Here is a 22,713-nt window from a genome sequence, read left to right on the forward strand (position 1 = left end):
AATTTTATCATGGCTTCCTACGTGAGAAATCACTGTGAAACTACATTGACAAAGTCTGTGTTTTTAACTCAGTACATTGCAAAATCTAAAGCTAAAGAAAAAAAGGTGTGTGAGAGGTTTGTCATTCTATGTTTCAAAATTTATTGAGTTACAAACAAGGATTTGACATATGTAGTTTCACGTTGAGTTTTCAAGTTGGAAGCCATGATAAAATAGAAATTAAAAATCCGAAATAAATACCCAGAATAAAAACTAGGTGTGTGACCATTTTTTTCTGGTATGCTGATCTAGAGCTATAGGAAAGGTTGGTCCTCAATAAAAGAATGATCCCATGTAATTGGCATGGCTGTGCATTGACAAAACAACACTGATATGAGAACATGAGATAATTTCCCCCAAAATTGATGATCTGCAATAAATAGCTAAAATAATTTCCACTTTTTCCAGGCTGCAAATGGAAAAATAAAATTATGTATTTAAGCTTATTCCGATTGGGAATTTATTGCAGTATTGTAGTATCAATTCGTTTTTGAATAAATAAAAATAATGGTAAGTTGTTAGACAAGTAAACTTTCAAACGCCGCCAATGTTGTTCAAGTTCCACTTTTCATGTTTACTTTCTGGTCGTTGTTTTTATAAGTTATAACAGGTAAACTGTAAAAATGTTTGAACTGTATCATTTAAAATCGTTGCTCTGAGAAGTCACTATGGTTGAAAGAAAATCAAACATTTTGTCCACATGTCAGTATACAACAGTGCCCTCTATCATGTCTATATCAGACTGGCATTTGAGGAAATAGCGAACAACTATTAAACATAAGATGGCGCCGTCCTATGAATAGACGCTTACTAATCTTTCATATATTCTTGACTCAATTGATGCGATGGGTAGGAATTGATAGGTATATCATTAACATAATAATCTACATTGTTAATGTACCAGACCGTGGCTATGATTATTTCGACATAACTACTACTCGGAGATACAACGCCCGACTTCTCTGTTAGCTGTTGACAGCTGAGCGATCGTCTTCGATGCGTTGATTCGGTTCGTTGTTTACCTCCCGTTTAAAAGCCCACCACAGCAGAGCATAACAAATGGAGACTATCCAACGATTAGCACGCTCTCTTAGAAGTGCTAGAACAGTAGAATTGCCCGAAGGTAAGTCAATTTCTGGGAGGGGATGGGCACATATTAATGTAGAAGTTAGAACAGTGAACCGCCTGTGTTTGTCGCTGTCGTTAGCCCCTTTTCTTGAAGAAGGAGAAAGTCCGGTCTCGATTCTCACTAGCCCATTTTCGGCGCTGACTGACTCCAATGACTGTTGTCTTGAGTGGATACGATATATAGATAACGGAGAAACATAAGAGCTACGTAGACGGAATTTCTTCTCTAGTCACAGACCACTGTCTATGCTCTAGACAAGGGCAACGGGTAGTCTGACAGGTCCTGTCGTTGGCCAGCTTATTCACAGACACCTTGTCTGTGGCTTATGTAACAACTCCCTACCAACATTCGAAGAGGTATTACATAAGGGGTATACCATGCACCATTCGCTGGGAGGGGGGAGGGGGCAGGTCGCTGGCCAATAGTAGGCGGGGGGGGGGGTATACTGGCCAACTCAAGTCAGGAAAAAACAAAACATTTGTTTCGAGGATATGTGACCAAAAAAAAATTGTTGTGCTGCAAGTGCAGAAAGTATGAAGTAGCTACAAATGTCGAATTCCAAATACATGTGTTTCTGCATGGCGCCTCAGCCTATGATGGCAGCACCAAAAGTTTTAAAAGTTGCTCGTCAATTTTAAATGGTATGGCATGCAACAATCATATACAATGTACTCTTGATGTTAATTTTCTGAATTCAAATTTTCATTATGATCAGGAAAAGGTTTTGTTATCACTTTGAGTTTGACATGTTAAAATAACACCAGATAGCACTCTTTTAGTTAAAAAAATTCTACCCCCCCCCACACACACACACTGCTCCCTTGTATATTGATTCAAATTTTACTTTGTATTATTAATTATTACTTCGACATGTTAAAATAGCATCAGAAAGCATTTTTTTAGTCCTTGAATTTACATCCTTGACATAAATGTACATCTCGTCAGCATCATCAGTGGTGTATTTTAATGGGCTGTTGTTATTGAGACAACAGCAAATGTTTGGGATTCACCCCAAGAATATTTGATTGCGAGTAGGAATTTTCATCTGTAACTAAGAACCTAAAGTCTATGACCAGTCATGCTTGCAGTAGATTTGTTATTTCCCTTACTGTACACACAGAATGGTTGTGTAAGAAAGTTCAATATGATTATGCCAATTTGACAATCATGTACAGAATACGCTAAGTTTTGCATGTCGAGTAGTCATGAAGATATTTTAAAAAAAAAATTGTTTCCATATCACCCACAGATAACACGGCTGCTGCCTTTGTCTTGATGCCGATGGTCATTGCCAATCAACACAGGTAATTCTTACAAGAAATTGTTAACGTAGAATCCTCAATGTCTTCTCAACATCCCAGCAAAGATACCATATTACTATATGTATAAAGCGAATAATACAAACTTAAAGCTGTAGTGCATTATTTACCATCTTTTACACACACTCGAGCATCTTCAAATGCAAAATATACTTCATGTTATAGAGGTGTTCAGAACAGTTGGGATGTAGACAAGTACAGCAGAAATACTGAACTTCTGAAGCGTCACCGAAAGAGACACTTTATATTCCCCAAGAAAAATTTAGATAGATAAGAAACAGGCTTCCTACAGACCACTGATTACAAATATAAACAATACCATGTACCATCCGAACCCAACAGATTTTGACACATACAAATTGATGACAGTAAGAATTTTAGTCTGCATGCATGGTTCCCTGTGGTGACATGTGTGTATGCATACAGTATTTGCTTTTTGGCAGGAGTGTGGTATTGTTTGTATTTGGAACATAAAATGAGTATGATGTGTACAGTCTTTTGTTGGCCATTCAATTTTTCTGCTTTACTGGTCACAGTGGTGTTAATTATCATTACAAGTAGGAAGGTAAACAATTGAAGCCCCTAAAATACTCAAGTCAATGTGTAATCTTAGTGCTGAGCTGTCTCCACTGCACTGTTGAGGAATAAAAGGTTTATCACTTTTCAATGTGATTACTAGGTAAATGATCCTATTGTGTGTGTGATGTCTCTGTTATCATTAGTCTAGAGTTGAAATGTATCTATCGGTATGTAAAAAAACATCATCTGCCATGACTGTAACATAAAGGTAACCCCATTTGCACTGTAAATTAGTTAGGTTCACATTCCTAATGGATGAAGTGTATTCATTTGGGGGTGATTTTAGTACAAGATATTTCTAGAATTATTTAATACTGTCATAATACATTCTATTAAATAATTCAAATGGGATAAGTACAGTATACATTTGTACATGTGTACATGTACAGTAGACACATTGTTGTGTAGTTTTGTATATATAGACACATTGTTGTGTACATGTAGTTTTCTATATATTATTGGGAGTGATTATGTAATAAAATATTGAAAAATTCTGTGATAAAACAGTGAAGGGTTTACAATTATGAATATTAATGTTACCATAAATTCATAATAGATGTAGTGATTTATAGTTGATATTGTCATTGTTCCACAGGTCTGTTTCTGAACTCCTGGCCAACTCCTCCTTTGATGTTAATTTTCCATTTGGAAGAGCCCAGAGAAATTTACTACACATTGCTGCCAAGTGAGTACCCTGTGACATTGAAAAAAATACATTTGTACTTTGTTTTGCAATGGGGGTGTGAAAATGTATGTTCTTGTTTCACAATCATGTACATGAATTACCAATATTTTTCATAATCCATGACCCATTAAACTTCAATTATTGATAACAGTTTGATACATTTTCAATTTCACTCACTCATTCATTCATTTGTATAAGTGCAGTCATGATAAATTTGTAACTTCTGTACTTTTTAGTCATGCAACATTTCATTTCAATTTAATTTTTAAATTCTCACACTTAAGTCTTGTTATCTGAAATAGCATAGGCGTGTCACAAAAACATTAATCCGTCAATTTCTTATATTAGCTGACACCATAACTTCCTCTCAATGTGCTACACATCATGTATTACTTACATGTAAGTGCATGTGAGAATAAAATTGGCCTTGTTGTTCTATTTTGACCCTCTAGCATAAGATAAGATGATAATATTACAGGTACTGGAATTGAAAAGTTTGAGGATATTACCTCATAGTAGAATGTTATTCCTAAAAATGTTGACTTTTCAGTATGTGTATTTGAACTGTGAACATTTTTATTTTACCACGTTTCCTATGCCATTTCACCATGTTTTCTTAGATATGTATTTGTGAATCTCATGAAAGTAGAAAAATCATTCATACTGACAAAAATCAACTATAATTATAGTAAACTCGTTTTCATATATTCTGTGTAGCTGTGGTTCCTATGAATGTATGAGTATTTTGTTGAAGAAGAGTGCTGATGTAAACTACCAAGACATGTCTGGATGTACTGCGCTACACCTAGCTGCAAGGAATGGGTAATTCAAATTATTCAACACATAACGTGTGTGTGTGTGTGTGTGTGTGTGTGTGTGTGTGTGTGTGTGTGTGTGTGTGTGTGTGTGTGTGTGTGTGTAATTATATATTATATATACTGTAATTCCTTGGGTTAGCGCCCTCACACGGGCAAGTGCCCAGTGTGTTTGTTAAAGTCAATGTCTATTTTTAGAATAGTTCTGGTTGAGCACCCACCCCCCACCCTCCCGACCATGTATTTGTTCATTTGTTCATCAAAGAAGACTGGCAAATTGTTCACGATCTAGGTAGCTTACCCATTGAATAAGATTGGATGAGATAATGGTGAATGTGTGAGTTTATTATTATAATAATAAAAAGGACGTAAATGCTATCAATGATATCATGGTGAATAATACAAGATTTTTGTTCATGTATTATATTCATACATACATACATACATACATACATACATACATACATACATACATACATACATACAAATGTAACACAATATTAAGCAAGATACTGAGGAGTTGTTTCATAGTATTTCACACTGATTACAACTGTTGTGTGAAACTGTGTAACGACCCCTCAGTATCTTGTTTAACATTGTGTTATTTATACCGCTCTACAATAACAGCTTATGTAACATGTTTCTAATTTATGTTTTTTTGTCATTACAGACAAAAGAAATGTATTGCTAAACTACTTGAATACAAAGCTGATGTCAATATTAGAAACAATGAAGGTTTAACAACTGTAAGTTTTCACTAAATTATAACTATTATTAAGAGTGATTGATCCTCTTTCTACTAGCTGAAGGGGGGGGGATTGTTTGTACACAAAAAAGGACAAGTTGTGAAAAACAGGATTAAACATGGATAATTATTAGATTGGAATTATGTTGCAAATGTCTGATCAGTGTTGCTTTAAAATACATGTATTTTGTGACATCAGAGCAAAGTACTATATTCTGTGCAGAAAACAAAACATCTCACTATTTTGTAGACTATAAAATGTCCATAAATGTGAACTTCTAGACATACATGTAGCTCAATACAATTAAGATACATTCTATACATGTATGCATACATTAAATGTATCATAAATTTATTTGAATCAGTTTGTTCACATGAATGCCAGAGAGGGTTGTTACAGTGAAAAGTGTATAAAGGTGAACAGTTGCTGTCTGAGTTTAATAAGAAATAATTTTTTTTAGATAGAGACCATTTTTTTCTTGGAAATCACCACATTCCAAGGGAAGAAGTTTTAGTAGAAGGATACCAACATTTGCAGGGAAACAAGCTGTTTGCGACAGCATAGATTGGATGGGAATTTGCCCATATTTGTAAATTGATGAATTCTATTTTTCAGATTCATTGGTTAGCTGTGAACGGTAGAACTGAACTGTTGCATGACTTGTTACAACATGTCACAGATGTAGATGTAGAGGTGGGTAAAATGTTTTGATTGGTTGTTTGGATCACATGACTATCATATGATTGGTCTTATTGGTTGAATGGTTGTCATGGTGTACAATGCATGTGATTGGATGGGTTGATATTCATCACATGGAACCATCTTCATTCATGTGTTCCTTTGTGTTTTCCATGACACATTTTGAGTGAGTTCTTAAGAATACATCTTTTACCAGAAAATTATTTACCTTTCTGTGAACAAAATTATCACAGTGACAAATTTATCACATCAAAACAAAATTGAATTTATATTCAATATGTCTTTGTGAATTTAGTTTGTATAGCACAAGATGCCGGAATTTCAAAAACACATACATAATTAGTTATAATAATATATTTAATGATTATCACATTGTAAACATTTTCTCACAGGATGGTCAAGGTCAAACAGCTCTCCATGTGGCTTGTCAGAATGGACATAAAAGTGTAAGTCGTTGAACTTCATGGTTTTAAGTGACGTAATCTGAATATATATTTTAATCTTTTGTTTGTAAGTGGATGTTGTCAAAACTGCTGACGTACAGCATGTACTAATAACACAATGTAGAGTGATGTACATGTAGTATAACATTGATGGTGATGCATGCCACGAGTACTCATGTAATGGGGTAGGATAAACCATATGTGCTTGGTGCAAATACATAAAATTGCCTGCGGTGTGCATAGAGCTAGCTTGCCTACACACATGTACCTTAGTGTTGTGCGCCCTCCACGGTTGTAAGCTTTGCCCAACATACAGGACTGAGGTAGCCAAGAGTCTCAACTTCGTTTGAAAATGCCGTTCTCCAAAACTTAAATACAGTATGCCGATAAGCCAGTATGTCAAGTCAATACAGGCAAGGAAGTATATTTCCATGATACAGGCAAGTCTCTGGGCTAGGACAAGGGTCCACGCTACCAACATATTTAGCCTGTACTGTGTGCATATGGTACATTTATCATAACATGCATAACGTGGGAGTAAATGAATGATCACATTCAAACTCTTGATAGTACATGTAGATAACATTATTTCATCTCTTCACACCATTATTTTATTTCTGTATCACCTCCTGAGACCACTGTTTGATTTCAGTTCATATATTTCATTTCTTCACAGACTGTAGTATGTTTGTTAGATAGTGGAGCTGATGTGAACAGACCCAATATATCAGGAGCTACACCATTGTTCTTTGCTTGCAGGTAAGTAACTAAACCATTGAGTGTAGAACCATACATGCGTATTACCCGGTACCAATATTATAATATAATGTAATATAGTATTTTGTGGTTGTCGGTGGTCGAGTTGTTAAACCACCTACCTCTTATCACTGCAGTCAGGGTTCAAACCCAGAATGGGTTTGATTAAATTTACCACGTTGTAAGTAGTTAGTAAGAAGAGTGTTGGTCAGTTTGACTCTACCGAAGAACTCAGGTTTTTCTCAGGTACTCCAGCTTGTTGAATGATATATTAAATAAATAAATAAATAAATAAATAAATAAATAACAGAACTGTACAATTTGTGAGTGCTGGTATATCTATGTCAATGCTAGTGGTACATGTAGCGGTAGAAAAACAAAGCAAGTACAAGTTCAATGTGCTGAGTACCATACAGTACTCTTGGCACTCATGTCATGGAGTCTTTTATCATTATGTGTGTTTATCTGAAACAGCACTCTTTGTAAAATAGAATTAGCATGTTGTCGGTGGTCGAGTGGGTAAACCATGTGCCTGTTACCATTGTAGTCAAGGTTGAAACCCATTCTTGGTTTGATTAAATTTCTCACACTCTAAGTAAGAAGAGACTCAATCGAGTGGCACAGGTTTTTCCCTGGGTACTCCAGTTTCCTCCTGTACTAACACACTGTTATTGGGCAATGCCTGTTGGAACTTGGATGGTATATAAATAATTGTAATAAACATAAATAATAAATAACTTGGAGTCTGCAATCAAGCGATTTAATGATCATCCATCTCTAAAGTTATGTGTTAATAATTTGATTGTTATCAGCCATGGACAGCGAGATACAGCACAAATATTGTTATCAAGGGGAGCCAAGTACTTACCAGATAATAATGGACTTACACCACTGGATATATGTACACAGGTAAAATAACAAATTAAAAACACTCCAATGAGAATATCTCCTCTTCTTGTATCTTATACTAGTATTACTACCTATTGTTTTCCCGTTTGGGGATTATGATGTCATAGAGTGGAGCGTTTCATCTCAGTTACAGATGTTATATAGTAAGCGATGGCAAACAGTAGTAATTCTGACTTTGATACTCTTCAGAGAGTGATAAATCTTCTTTCAATGACAGCTTTACTGTGGAAATACAGTGGTATGTTACTATATCATAAGTTAGCAAGTAATTAAGAATGTACCATCTGTGTAGACAGACACACACTTCATGCAGTGTATGTTAATGTGCAAAATAATTTCTCAACTCATGACAAACTTAGTTTCTCTGGTTCTATTTCCATACAGGGTGGTTACAGTGAAACTTGTGAAATACTACTTCAATATATTCCTAGGTTATTTGATGCAGTCATTCAGATGGCTATAAATGAAAAACTTAGAGAAAGTACAGTGAGTATGTTTAAATCAATCAATTATACAATTTACTTTCAAATATTTAGTTTTTAGTATCATTACAATTATGATAGTTCTAAGGATTTGTTGATCTTTTAGACTACTTTGTAAATCTGTGTTTGTTGTAAATGCTTCCGATTACCATACTGAGCCAGGCTTCGTACAATTATTATAGTTTGGAGACAAATTGATTATAAAGGCTACTATGACAATGGCCTTAGCAATGGCAACTACATGTAATTTACGTCATAGTAACAAAATGAAATTGATTATATTTAGTTAATTATGCTGTATCCCATTGTGTTAATTTTATTTGTTGTTTTTTCACTTATAGTTGTACAAGGTTTTGGAATATTTGAGTCAGGCAAGTGAAGGTCAACATAATAGAATTATGATCAGCTTAGGGGAGCTGGCCACCTCAGCTGGACACAAGTTACTCAGGTTTGTTTATTCAGTCTCAATATTTTCATATTGTGCCACACTTTAGTAAGATTAACTAAATGCGATATGGTCTTCACTGTTTCTTTCACTGAACACCAAGATGAGATCATTTTATCACAAATATTGAATATACAATTATACTAGATGAAGAAACGTGGGGATTCAAAACTTCCATTGTTGTATATGCAATGGCAATATAGAGGGCTTTGCATACACAAAATTCAATCAAAGAAGATTGTGGATCCCCATGCAAGTCTATGTAGGAATATGGTGCCTTCAATTTAAGTAAAGTTTTATGTAGTAACTGATAGAATTGCATTTACATTTGCATTTACAGATGTTTTTCTCTGTCCTATTTCCATTGTAGTGTGTCTAGCAATTTCAACACGCAGGTGAATAGTTTTCTAAGATGTGTACGGATGCTATGTAGACTGTACAAAATGGTGCCATTACCTCACAAGGCCTTGGCATCTCACAAGTCCGTGGCTCCCTACAAGGCCCCAAAACCACACAACTCAGCATCACCATTCAAGGTAATGAAAAACAGTGATATGTATTGTATATATTGATTTCTGTAAAGTAGTGTCTGAAAATGTCATATGAAAATGCCAGTTATCAGAAAAACAAAAGATTACATAGTTTGGCCTCTTGGAGTGCTGTTCGCAAGCAGCTTTATGACGAAAACCCATAGCCATGATAGTTGAATAACGTGGAACCAAACCATCAATGTCTTATGGCAGAAGCAATGGCATTCTCAACCAATCAAAATATTGAACTTTGTTTCAGATCAAAGAATTGTCAGAAACATTCTTGTTTTGTTGACACAGATTGCTTCATGCACTGCCAAGTGAATTAGCTCCCAATATTCCTTGTCTAGGGCGCCCTCGTATGAGAGCGCTTTTAAAAAATAGGTGAAAGGTGGGCAACAGAAATCTAGTGCATTGTCTGATGGAAGAATACATAAATGTACAAAATTTTATTGTATAATGTAACATACTGACATAAACAGTGGTGAGACAAGTTTTTAATCCTCTTTATACCAAGGGGGTATATGTTTGTACACAGAAATCTACACATTGGAAGAAACAGGATTAATCTGTTCTCGCTGGCGTAACACAGATACAGAGCGACATAATTTAATGTAACAACACCACAAAATCACAGCTGTAGAACATGTACAAGTTACGACATCTTTTCTCTCCTGTTTAGCCTCTTGAGTTACTGTGGAATTCGCTGGAGGAATGGCTGTATCTGATTGGCTCTGAGTTGAAAAGAGCAGAACAGGCTAAGGCCCAAGCATCTGAAGTTGCCAAGTCTGTGGTCGATGGTGCCTTGGAAGCTGCATTAGATAAACTAGCTACAGATAAAGAACACAGGGTAAGAACACTCCGAAGACACTTGAGTAATGAAAGCAGTAAAAGTGAACAAACAATATCTGCAGGGGTTTCCCCTAGTGATGATGATATAGTGTCCTTTTTGATGTCACACAGTCCCGAAGATGATCAGAAAATGTATCCAAGTGTAGTTGATAAGAGTTCCGAAACATCAGTGTCTGATGAAGCTACTGACGTGGCAACAGTTACCAAGGCAACACGTCAAGAAGTTCCGTGTCCTAGAAACCAGTTAAAGCCACACAGTGGTGAAGTAATGATGACGCAAGCACTTAGTTCACAAGGTATTATTGTGCCACACGCTATATTAAGAAACATGAGTGACAGTATCCGATCGCAGGCTTCAGAACATCCATCATCGTTCATATCTGGTCTGATGTCAACATCAGGACTTGAAACGCTGACTGAAGGTGATGAGAGTGCTGTACATGGTCCATCATCAGCTGTTCATGAAAGGAGAAATAATTTACTGACCGAGAGTGATAAACAGAACGATAACATGCACAGTGCACATGACATGGTGTGTGCCACAGCTGACAGACTGTGCGCTGTAACGCAAGCTTTCTATATGTGCTGCTCATGCCAGTCCAAAGAAAGGTTAGTGTACAAACAAGATGACTTAGGCCAAATAAAAAAAGTTGTTTGGTTCCGGTTACCCGACCTCCACCTAGTTTTTCACGCCGACCCTAAACTGTTTTTTATGTATTTGAGAAAAATAATAAAATCGCAAATATCTTGAAGTCTCGCAAGAAATAGTGGGAAACTGACATCAACTTAAAAAGATAATATAAAACTATTCTTCCAATCTGTAATGGCTGTACATCTGATAGGAAGAAATAAACAGCACAGAGACCATTTGGAAAACAATGGAAAACCTGAACTAGATGCTCACACATGAAAAAAAAATATAATAATTTAAATAAAAAATCTACCTATTTAAAATTGAATGTAAATGGAACCACACAATTTTTTTTTAAGCCTTATAATAAGAGAAATTTAAGTCATTTGGATACAGCAATATATGTACAAGTGAAATGTGATGACAAGTACTCATCATGAATCTCTGGTAGGTCAGAGGCTACTTAGTGAAAAAATCAGTCCTGTGTGCTTACAGAGTGAAGACCATATTGCAAGTACATGTAGTTAATCTTACTACTCTACATTGTCACAATATGAAAATGTAGTGACTGAACAAACCTGAGTAAACTTGTGTCCAGCTGAGGTGTCCAGCTCCCCTAAGCTGATCATAATTCTATTATGTTGACCTTCACTATCTTGACTCAAATATTCCAAGACTTTGTACAACTGTAAATGAAAAACAACAAATGAAATTAACACAATGACATACTGCAATAGATTGTATACTCCCAAGGGAGTTTAAAAAGTGATATACTACTACATGTAGGGCCATTGTGTTGGTGTAGGTAATGCCAGGGTTAATAATTGTATCAAAACATTATTTGTGGAAGGCACTTTGAAGATGTTTACCATTAACTACTGTTAATGTATGTTAATAAATAAGTTATCACATCATTGTATAGGAAATTGATACATGACTAAAAATTATAAACTGTCTCTGGTTACTGATGTGCCAGCCATCTAAAACAAATCTTGTACATGGACATGATGGAATAGCATAGTCAAAATAAGAATTGTTATTCAATCATGTTGACATAAATTTCAAGCTTGAGAGATTTTCTTCTTTATTTTTAAATGTACTTATTTTTGCCACTTTCAGAATGACATCACCACGGTTTATAGAGTTTGTTTGTAGACATGATGCTGTCTTAAAATTCTTGGTTACAAGGTAAGGTGTAGATTTCATTATAATTTGAGAGAGAGAGAGAGAGAGAGAGAGGGGGGGGGAGTGAGGGGGGAGTGATTGTGGTCGCTCACATCCAGTCGATCAGTCACATTCATCTATTGATACTGAGATCTCCTTTTAATCTCGGCACTTAATCATTGTGTGTAGTCGGATCTGACTTCACTTGAAATCACATGGCAAACTAAATGAAATGCACACAAACGTAGTGTACAGTTTATATGAGTTCATTCTTTCTTTGATTCTCTAATAATAATTTACTTCCAAATAAAGTCGCGATATTGGTGATCCTTTTGATAATAATTGATAACAATATTCCAAACAATATCGAAGTCTCTTCGTTGATGAATCACAATGAATTTAGAGTTATTTAGTAAGTGAATGTATAAACAATGAATATAATCCGCATAATGTACTAAATTTGCATGACTTAAGGATGTTCAAGGTGACTCATCGTGACAGGGAGGGAGGTAGGGGAAGGAGGGAGACAGACACAGACAGGCAGACAGACATGTGATGCTTCAGATGGTAAGGTACAATACAACCTGAAATATATACATTGTACCTAATCTTCTGCATACATGTACAATATGTTCATGAATTTTGACTTTATGACACTTTCAACAAACATTATAAATATTCAATACATTACTTCTGACCCAGGTAGTGTAGTAGAGATCAGTATCTAGAGTTATTTCTGCCCAGTCAGATTGATAGATTAGTATAATTTGTGTGTTTCGATTACTGGTATTAATAATGTAATGTATGTTTTGTATATTTCTGTTGACAGAAATCCCACCATTATATTTGATTATTTTGATTTCTTACTGGAGTGTCCAGAGTTGATGTCACGATTCATGCATATCATTAAATCTCAGGTGAGTCTAACTCTCTTAGCTATTGAGACATACATTTCATTCAGTCATATGTAGATTTTTATAAGGTTATAAACTCTCTCACATCTCAGTTCAAAATATGCAGAAACTCATTCTGAACACTTGTCTAATTGTGAAAAAATCATACCAGATACTGTATCATAACTCACAGCATATTAATATCTTAGTTGTTTAGTCAGGATACTTGCCGTAGTGCGTTCAGTGTACTGTGTCGGTGTACTTTCATTTCACTTGAAATATTGCAGCAGAGAACACCGCAGGCATGATTGCAAATGCTCTGAGTACACATTCTGGCACTTGCATGTCATGCAGTTTGATTATTTTCACATTAATTTCAAATGATAACATTTTTAATAAATTAACTGTTCACAAGTGCAAGATATGGTTGTGTGCTCATTTGCATACATGTACATTTGTATTCAGTAAATGCTTTTGGTATTGCACTGCAGTGCAAATACCAATATTACATGTATACACATTTACATTTACAAATACATGTATAACAATTAATATAATAATGATACCATACACTAATTCCATTTCAACAGACCTGTTGCCAGTTCCAAGATGAATTGCATGTCTCTCCATAGAATGCCATATATTGAGTACGCGCTGAGGGGTTTGCACGTGCTACTCAGGGGAATGGTTGTCACCTGACCGTACCCCAGATTCACCCTTAAAATTAATGCCTGTCATTGATGGCGTTTAGTCTTTGTTCTATAAAATCACTCATAACCAAAGATGTCAACATGGCTTCCATCATTTCCTGATGAAAATGTTATTTCAAATGTAATAAAGACGAAGGATGGCGTAGAATGCCTGCCAATATTCAAAATGCAATACTGCAATGACTATATGCAATACTGCAATGACTACATGTGATAATGCGATGACTACATGCAATACAGCGATGACTACATGCGATGACTACATATGCAATGAATACATGAGATGACTACATGCAATATGACTACATGTGAATGACAACCCACCGACATGCCATGTAAGTGTTTGGCTGTTTCACAATCAGTGCTTCACTTATCTTGCACTTTGGGGCAAAAGTGAACTTGAAGGTTTTGTAATGGTAATCTTCATACTATTGGATAGTTTATAAAAGAACTTAATCTAAATTGTTCTAGTCTCCTCAGTATGAATTTGTCAGAAGGAATACATAAAATACATAAAATCAATTGTAGACTACATAACAGTGCATACAATTAATCAAAACACATTTAGATAATTCAAGGAATACATAATATTAATTACAACAGTAGTTTCATTATTTCTACATAATCATGATAATTGTGACCAGAACGGGCCCCCATACCAGAAGGGTTACACACTTCCGTTGGAAGCCATCAAAGTTTCTATCATTTAGTGATCACAGGTCTACCAGTAAGGAATGAACACTCGACTGTAAATTACGGATTATGGAGGCTGTGGTCGACGTGGAAGCCATGGGCAGACGCTAGACGAAAACAATTCAGCACGAGACAACGGAGGCCACGTGTATTGACCAGTTCATTCTTGACCTGTTTCTTCTTGTTAGACAGTACTCCCTAGCCTGTTTCATATTAATACTCGCGTTATGCATATTGAATAATCTACGAATTGCATAACGTCATTACAAAATCGCCGCATATTATGTCATCTCGCATCGCAGTATTGCATGTAGTCATCTTATGTAGTCATATCGCATGTAGTCATCTCATGTAGTCATATCACATGTAGTCATCTCATGTAGTCACATTGCATGTAGTCATATCGCATGTAGTCATATCGCATGTAGTCATTGCAGTATTGCATTTTGGAATATTGGCAGGCATTCTACGCTATAGACGAAGCAATACTAAATGTAACAACATAAACGATGTCATCTCGTGTAATGCATCTTGGAACTGGAAAATTGACTATGTCTTATTATCTCAAAAGTTAATGATTACCTATACCATTCTTGTCATACAGCCATTTCAACTGAGAAGGGAATGGTTTTATGATAATTTACATCCACTGGAAGATGAGACTTCTATACATGTACACAGACCACCTATCGATGATGATGTTTTGTTGATACACAGACGTAAGTAAGATGTAATATCTGAATACTGACCACTTCCCCTATGTCAAACTTCCCTTCCATTACTTTGTCTTGTTAAATACACAGACAAACATAGGCATTGCTTCCATAAACAGACATGCAGTCCCCTTCCTCAACCACGGTTTATTTCTCTTAACTCGAGAGGTCATTTGGGTGTCAGTAGTGACTTTGCAACCAGTTGTTGTCGCATTCTGTATTAGTCTCCACTGCTCTTTGTGATTTTGCAAAACCAAAAGCTATCCATCTTGTGATGTTGTCACCCTACCTTTTCTTGTCTGTCTCTCCTTCTTTCTCCCCTTCCAGTGATGTATAAACTCATAGTGACAAGACCCCCTATGTCACTATTAGTTGCCACGGCTTAAGGAAAAATGTAAAGAATTTATTTACTTTACCCTTTCTTTGTGAAAGTCATTTTTATTCAAAATTTTCAAGAGGGACATCTAAATACAGTTTCACAACTCACACATATTTTTTTTTCCACAGAATCTGTTTTTAACAGCAGCTGTGAAGTTGTTCGTAAAATTAGTGCTAACAAACTTAAACAGGGAATAGCTGTAAGATTTTCTGGAGAAGAGGGCATGGTAAGTTTTTGATAAATTAGCTTGCACATTACCAAGTTGCCAGGTAGACTTTAACAGCTTTTTTTGAAATTTAAAACCAATTACAATAATAATAATATTAATTCCAAATGAAAGTATAAGTGGCTCCCCCATGAATGAGCAAATTAACACAATGTAGTTCTCCATGGACCTTTAGTAAGTGATTTGCATTGAAATGTAGTAAGCTGGTAAAACACTGGTCCAGGGGGAAATTTCACAAGTGAAAAGCTTACATAATAAGAACAGTAGATCAGAAGTATAGACTGACTTTATGGATCGTGGATTTCTTTCCAGGGTCAAGGTGTGGTCAAAGAATGGTTTGATATTTTATCCAAGGAGATCCTTAATCCTGATTATGCTCTATTTACTCAGTCAGCAGATGGTAAGCTTATGTCTCAACTTAGGGTGTATATATGCCAGTTAGTAGAAAAAACAAAAGATAGACTAAGTATAGTCTGGCCGCTAGGAGTGCTATATAGACTGATTATTGAACACTAGCCTGGTCCCTTTTCGAAAAAATGTTTATTTACCAGACATTTATGTATTGAAAATAACCTCTTTTACACAAATTAATTTTCTATTATATTAATTTTGGCATTATACAACATCAGCAGGGATTAGGAGTTGTGGTTGGGGTGGGGGTCGGGGGTGCTCAGACAGGTAGAGCATCACAAATGTATAAAAACACACAGATGTAAAATTTAGTAATATGTTTATCTCTTTTCTTTGTTTTGGCAGGCACTACTTTTCAGCCAAACAGTAATTCCTCTATCAATCCAGACCATCTCAACTATTTTAGGTTTGCTGGTCAGCTGATGGGAATGGCACTTTATCACAGGCATTTACTATCAGTTTACTTTACACGATCCTTTTATAAACATATCCTAGGTAAGGCTAGTGTAGTTTGACTCTATGAATGGGTAAGATGTTTGTGTTCGAGTATGACATCAATTGTTCATACAACCCATAACAACAAAGTGAAAGGTTTTCTGTATGTACCACAATTGTTTATAGCATTCATATTAAGTGTAAAATGATACTTTTTCATTTGCTAATACAACCCATAACATCAAAGTAAAGCGTTTTCTGTATGTACCACAATTGTTTATAGCATCCATATCAAGTGTAAATATACTGTTTCATTTGCCAATTCACCACATTAGAAAGGCCACAAGAATCTGTCTATTGTCTTATTCTGCTAAGCACTACTATATTGAGTCTCTAGAATGGATCAGCATCTGCAGCCAAAGACAAGTCACCTATTTGTTTCATATTTTCTGTTTCCACCACATATTACCGGTATTAACTCTGATGAGTGTAAAATGAATTGTTCACAAGTAGCCTTGTGACTGTCTGTCAGTGGTGATGTTTATCAACAAATCAAGAAATGAAAATTGGTTGATATGTAGATTTATATTCTCATATTGATCATATATATTGTACAGTTAGTCAATGAGTAAAAAAATGGTTTGAATCTTTGATTTTTCAAACCATACATGTAGGAGGCCTTTTCAATTAGGTGTATTTTTAAAAGTTATTAATAATGACATTTACATGTATTTCATGTATTAGGTGTTCCAGTGAACTACCATGATGTGGCATCAATTGATCCTGAGTATGCCAAAAATTTACAGGTAAGTATCATCAAATTTAGAAGAAACAAAATGTAAGTAACTTTTTAAAACTGTTTATTACATGTAAAGGTCAGTAAGTAGGTAAATACCATATACTTTGTTTCCCTAAATATTTTACTGGCAATTATTCCCCACCAAAGCTGTACAGAGTGTACTGCAATCCCCTTACATGGGCTCCCAAATGTGAGGACTTATAGTGGAGCAGATAACAGCGGATTTTTGGTGGAATCGTTCAAATTGTGATGCAAGCATGAAACTTGGCCTGAATATTCCTCATGTAATATTATACTATTGTTGTATTCTCATGTACAGTGGATTTTAGACCATGATATTAGTGATACTGGTTTAGAATTAACCTTCTCGGTGGAAACGGATGTATTTGGTGCAATGCAAGAAGTTGAACTGAAACCAGGTGGTTCTGATATTGCTGTTACCAATGACAACAAGGTGGGTGTAAAAACCAGGTGGTTTCATTGTTCATTCAATAACAAATGAGTCCACAATGACAATCAGGAGGTTTTGGTGTTGTTGTTACCAATGACAACAAGGGATGTGTAAAAACGATTGCGATTCACTTCGTCCCATTTTCAACTCGTCCCATTTCAACTCGCCCCAATTTCAACTCGCCCCATTTTCAACTCGCCCCATTTTTAACTCGTCCCATTTTCAACTCGCCCCAACAACACTAGGAAACGTTTATAAATCTAAACGATACATGGACTCGAAGTACGGAGACTGAAAAATTTACATGATTTTACCTACGTAGCCAGTCGAAGCGTAGCAAATGTAACATTTCGTAGCAGAAAGTGGTGTGGGTTTTGGCTAAGTGTTTGGTAGATCTAGAACTTATACTAGCACAACAACTTTAAATTTCCTCAGTCATGGAATATCACTTTTCACATTAGGACTTAATGTGTACAACCCAAATAAGAAATAATAATGATAATAACCAGGGAGAATATTAGTGACTGACACGCTTACGACTTCCGCGCGTACGGGTTTTGGAGACGTGTCTCCTCTCCCTAGTTAGATTAGTATGTGTTTACAGCGCAAGTGGTACTTCATTAGTGGAATACGAGATACCACAGACCCTCCAAACTGAGTACTACTAGCTTCGATTTCATATATGCACAGGTAAATTATATTGCAAGAGTTGGGGCGAGTTGAAAATGGGGCGAGTTGAAATTGGGGCGAGTTGAAAATTGGACGAGTTGAGTGGGACGAGTTGAAATGGGACGAGTTGAAATTGGGACGAGTTGATCCGTCACCGTGTAAAAACTAGGTGATTTTATGGGTTTCACAAATGACAATTAAATCTACATCACCTATTGAGGTCTTTTTTCTGGCTTGTGTGGCCCACAACTTAAAAACGTTCTCAGTGCCAATTGATATTCATTGGGATTCTAGTCTGAATTGTTTCAAAGTGGCACCAAAGACCTATTAGTTTAACAACTGCTTATTATGGTGTAATCTAACCATTCAGTACCACTGAACAAAACAATGGTCTGCATTTTGCCACTTTAAAAGTAAGTTGATTGGTTTGTGGGTTGGGTGGTTGGTTTGTGGGCTGGCTGGTTTGTTTGTTGGTTATACATGTACAACAAAGACTCATGGGTAACTGTAATTTTTTTTTGTCTGCAGGCTGAATATGTGCAACTAGTGACAGAATTAAGAATGACTCGTGCTATTCAGCCACAAATTGACAGTTTCCTGAAAGGATTTCATGATTTTATACCACCTGCACTCGTACAACTGTTTGATGAATATGAGCTGGTGAGGACATTTTAGTAGTGTAACTCTTGTTTATTGAATGATGACGTTAAGGAATTCAGACTTAAAAATACAAATAACTAACTATACATAAAAAATATACATTAAAGGGACACAGTCCGTAACTGTGATTCTGGGTTAGTCCATGTGTTTCATTTTGTAATAGTCTGTATCATTCTACCTGCTAAATCATATTATGATAACGGATGCTGAGTTTTCAGCTAACTATTAAAGACAGACAAAAGTCAAAATTATTGTTGTGACATGTCGATATAAACTATTGAATGGTTGCAGGTTGAATTATACACACAGTAGGGTGGCGTTTATGATGACTTCTACGATCTTGCAGTGTATATATTGTAGACATGCTGATAATTCTGTTTCTATGCTGTTTACGTTATTACAGGAGTTAATGTTGTCAGGGTTACCAGAGATTGATGTGAATGACTGGATGACCAATACAGAATACAATAGTGGATTAACAAGAGACAATTGTGTAGTGCAGGTAAGATAGAAGTTTTGTCATTATTTGTATATTTTTGAAATTCATATTCATGAACATAGAGAAAAACTGACCTCTCTTCTTAGTATAGGAATGCCAAAGGGTGCATTATCACCTGCAATACAAGCAAATAGAAAGGTATGACGATATACAGCTACTGCTATTGTAATAATAATAATGATGTTGGTTTTTATATAACGCTTTCCCACTTTGTGTTCAAAACGTGGCATGGATCTATAGCGGTACAACAGCCGTCTAATTACTCAACTCCCTAGGAAGCATACAATCCATTACAGCCTTTATACACACATAGGCATAAAGGTCGGTGGGGGTCACGATGGGTGAATGGTTAGAGTGGCCAGCTTTGAATCTGCAGATTGCAGGTCTGAGCCCCATCGCTGCAATTTGTTTCTGAATGGCTAAAGTCCTTGGGCAAGATTTGAACCACGATTGTGCCTCATCCTCAACCCAGCTGTGTAATTGAGGACCTGGTAGTATAGAGGTTGTAATGTGAATGCTTAACAAAAACACTGATACCGTAAAGTGCACACGTTTTCCTTTCTTAGAAGTAATGTAAATATGCAGGTTATAATTCCCAACACTCATCTTGTATGACTGTGATAATCTATGTCCATAATATAGTCCCTTTATTCCTAAATCATCAGCATGCATAGATTGAATAAGTTTGAACAAAACAATTTACTGTAACTAAGTAATGTATCCTTATTTCTTATATTTTCTAGTGGTTTTGGGAGATTGCCAAAGAGTTTTCACAAGAAGAAAAAGTACTTTTGTTACAGTTTGTAACTGGAAGGTAGGCCTGCAAGTCAGTTTACTTGAATTCATTTTAATACACCAGTTGATTGATATCTTGTTAGCTAATCAATTATTACACCATGGCTTAAGTCAACTAACTTTTGAACTGATTATGTCCACTAATATATGACTTTGTAAATTTTTAATTTTTAAGTACATGTAGGAAAAGAATGCTTTTATTACTTTTGGAAGGTTGGTTTCCAATACTCATTCATGTTACTTACTTTAGTTCCAGAGTACCACATGGTGGGTTTGCTCACTTGTCAGGTGGTAGTGGAATCCAGAGGTTCAATATCTCACCAGTACGATATGTGCCAAATTTATTACCCACTGCTAGTACCTGGTAAGTCTTTACATTAAATTCTATTCACTTTATTCATACTTTTTTACCCAACATTTCTATTGTAGATGTGGCAAAATGTGTGTTTATCAGTCTCTTTGTGTGAGTACATTTGTACATGTGATAAGATCATAGTATTAATGTGAGAAGTTTGGATTGAATCTTCAAGCCACATTCAAAGACATTGCTACTAACACTAAATGTACTCTGAATTGGTGTTTAAAATGTGGATCTCAAATAAACTTTCGAGTTCATTACACATCTCATACATAGCAATGTCCACTCACAGACAAAAACTTGATAAATAATACTGACTGACCCAGTTACACTACAGGAGTAACCTAGAGTCAAGTCGTGTGACAATTTTGATTATCGTATCCTGTAACACCTAGCATTTCCCAAGTAGTTTTTCACTGTAATGATGCTTTGGCCAGAGGGCTGTCACAGATTCTTATTGGGTTTTTAACATGCCTGCTGTGAGGTGATTTCAGTAGCATCTCCATGTGATTAGAACCAAGGAGGAGATTAGAGCAGTACCATGTAAACATGATTGCCATATCATGAATATATATAGCTAATTTTAGGTTTAAATATACAAAGTCAAACCACTTATTCATTAGGGAAATGCTAGACATGATGAAAGACAAATCAGTCAAAATCTACACCTGACGTGACACTACTACAGGAGAAGTTTAGACTAAAGTAATGGTCATAGAATGCTAAATTAAACATTTCCATTCATTTACAGTATAAATTTACTGAAGTTGCCTGAATATCTGACCAAGGAAGAATTAAAGGACAGATTACTAGTAGCATTACAATGTGGAAGTCAGGGATACGCATTGGCATAAGTATTTTATAATCACAATCATGTATACATTCATTGTTCCAAAGAAGGATGATTGTCTCATGATAGCACTGTAAAAGAAAGAGTCCTTAATGTCCTCTTTCTCCGAACTTGTACTTAGTTGTGTACAAACAAATGCCCCTTAGAGAAGAAGAGTATTAAAAGTACAACCATTATCATTGTCGTTTAGAGTAGTACCTGTGATCACAATGTTGTTCTAGCAGTAGTTCAGAATTAACACTGACTTTGAAGGAGCCAGGAAATCTCCTTGTCACATATTAAAATGTTCTTACTTGTACACATAACCACAGCACACAGCAAGTTGCAATCTGTAAGTTTGTATTCAGTGTGTCTATAAAATGTATTTGTGTAAGTTGTATCCTGCTGTGTGGCATGTGTGCTATGGCCATGCGTATCAATGTGTGGCATGTGCACGATGGCCATGTGTATCAGTGTGTGGCTTGTGTGCTGTGGCCATGTGTGTCAGTGTGTGGCATGTGTGCTATGGCCATGTGTATCAGTGTGTGGCATGTGTGCTGTGGCCATGTGTGGCATGTGTGCTATGGCCATGTGCATCAGTGTATGGCATGTGTGCTATGGCTATGTGTGTCAGTGTGTGGCATGTGTGCTATGGCCATGTGTATCAGTGTGTGGCATGTGTGCTATTGCCATGTGTATCAGTGCGTGGCATGTGTGCTATGGCCATGTGTATCAGTGAGCCAGTTTTAATTGTCCACAACTGAAAACACGATGTTCTGCTTACAGGCAACTCTAATCAACGATGATGATGATGATCGTACCATTTGGAGAAACCATACTTTATAGATATAATACACCCATATTCCAGTTAATAGTATTATTAATATTCCCTTTGTACAAACTGTGTAGTCATATTTATATTTTAGCTAGCAGTTTGTATGCCAAGATATTAGCATTAATTTCAAAATCA

At 35.9% G+C, this 22,713-nt stretch overlaps 1 protein-coding gene across 1 annotated transcript; it reads left to right on the forward strand.

Annotated features, from left to right (window-relative positions):
• The first annotated feature begins 1,088 nt into the window (after positions 1-1,088).
• LOC144453944 (E3 ubiquitin-protein ligase HACE1-like) lies at positions 1,089-21,768 on the forward strand. Its single transcript, XM_078145314.1, has 26 exons — positions 1,089-1,162; positions 2,418-2,472; positions 3,662-3,751; positions 4,469-4,573; positions 5,237-5,312; positions 5,928-6,005; positions 6,404-6,457; positions 7,131-7,213; positions 8,023-8,119; positions 8,504-8,605; positions 8,943-9,049; positions 9,417-9,582; positions 10,259-11,037; positions 12,179-12,247; positions 13,053-13,140; positions 15,124-15,238; positions 15,740-15,837; positions 16,150-16,237; positions 16,594-16,743; positions 17,428-17,489; positions 17,802-17,936; positions 19,131-19,262; positions 19,666-19,764; positions 20,505-20,575; positions 20,807-20,920; positions 21,666-21,768. The coding sequence occupies exons 1-26, from the start codon at positions 1,099-1,101 to the stop codon at positions 21,766-21,768; spliced, it is 3,180 nt and encodes a 1,059-aa protein (XP_078001440.1). The 5' UTR covers positions 1,089-1,098.
• Positions 21,769-22,713: the final 945 nt, after the last annotated feature.

Source organism: Glandiceps talaboti, chromosome 3, assembly GCF_964340395.1.
Source record: "Glandiceps talaboti chromosome 3, keGlaTala1.1, whole genome shotgun sequence".
NCBI lineage: Eukaryota > Metazoa > Hemichordata > Enteropneusta > Spengelidae > Glandiceps > Glandiceps talaboti.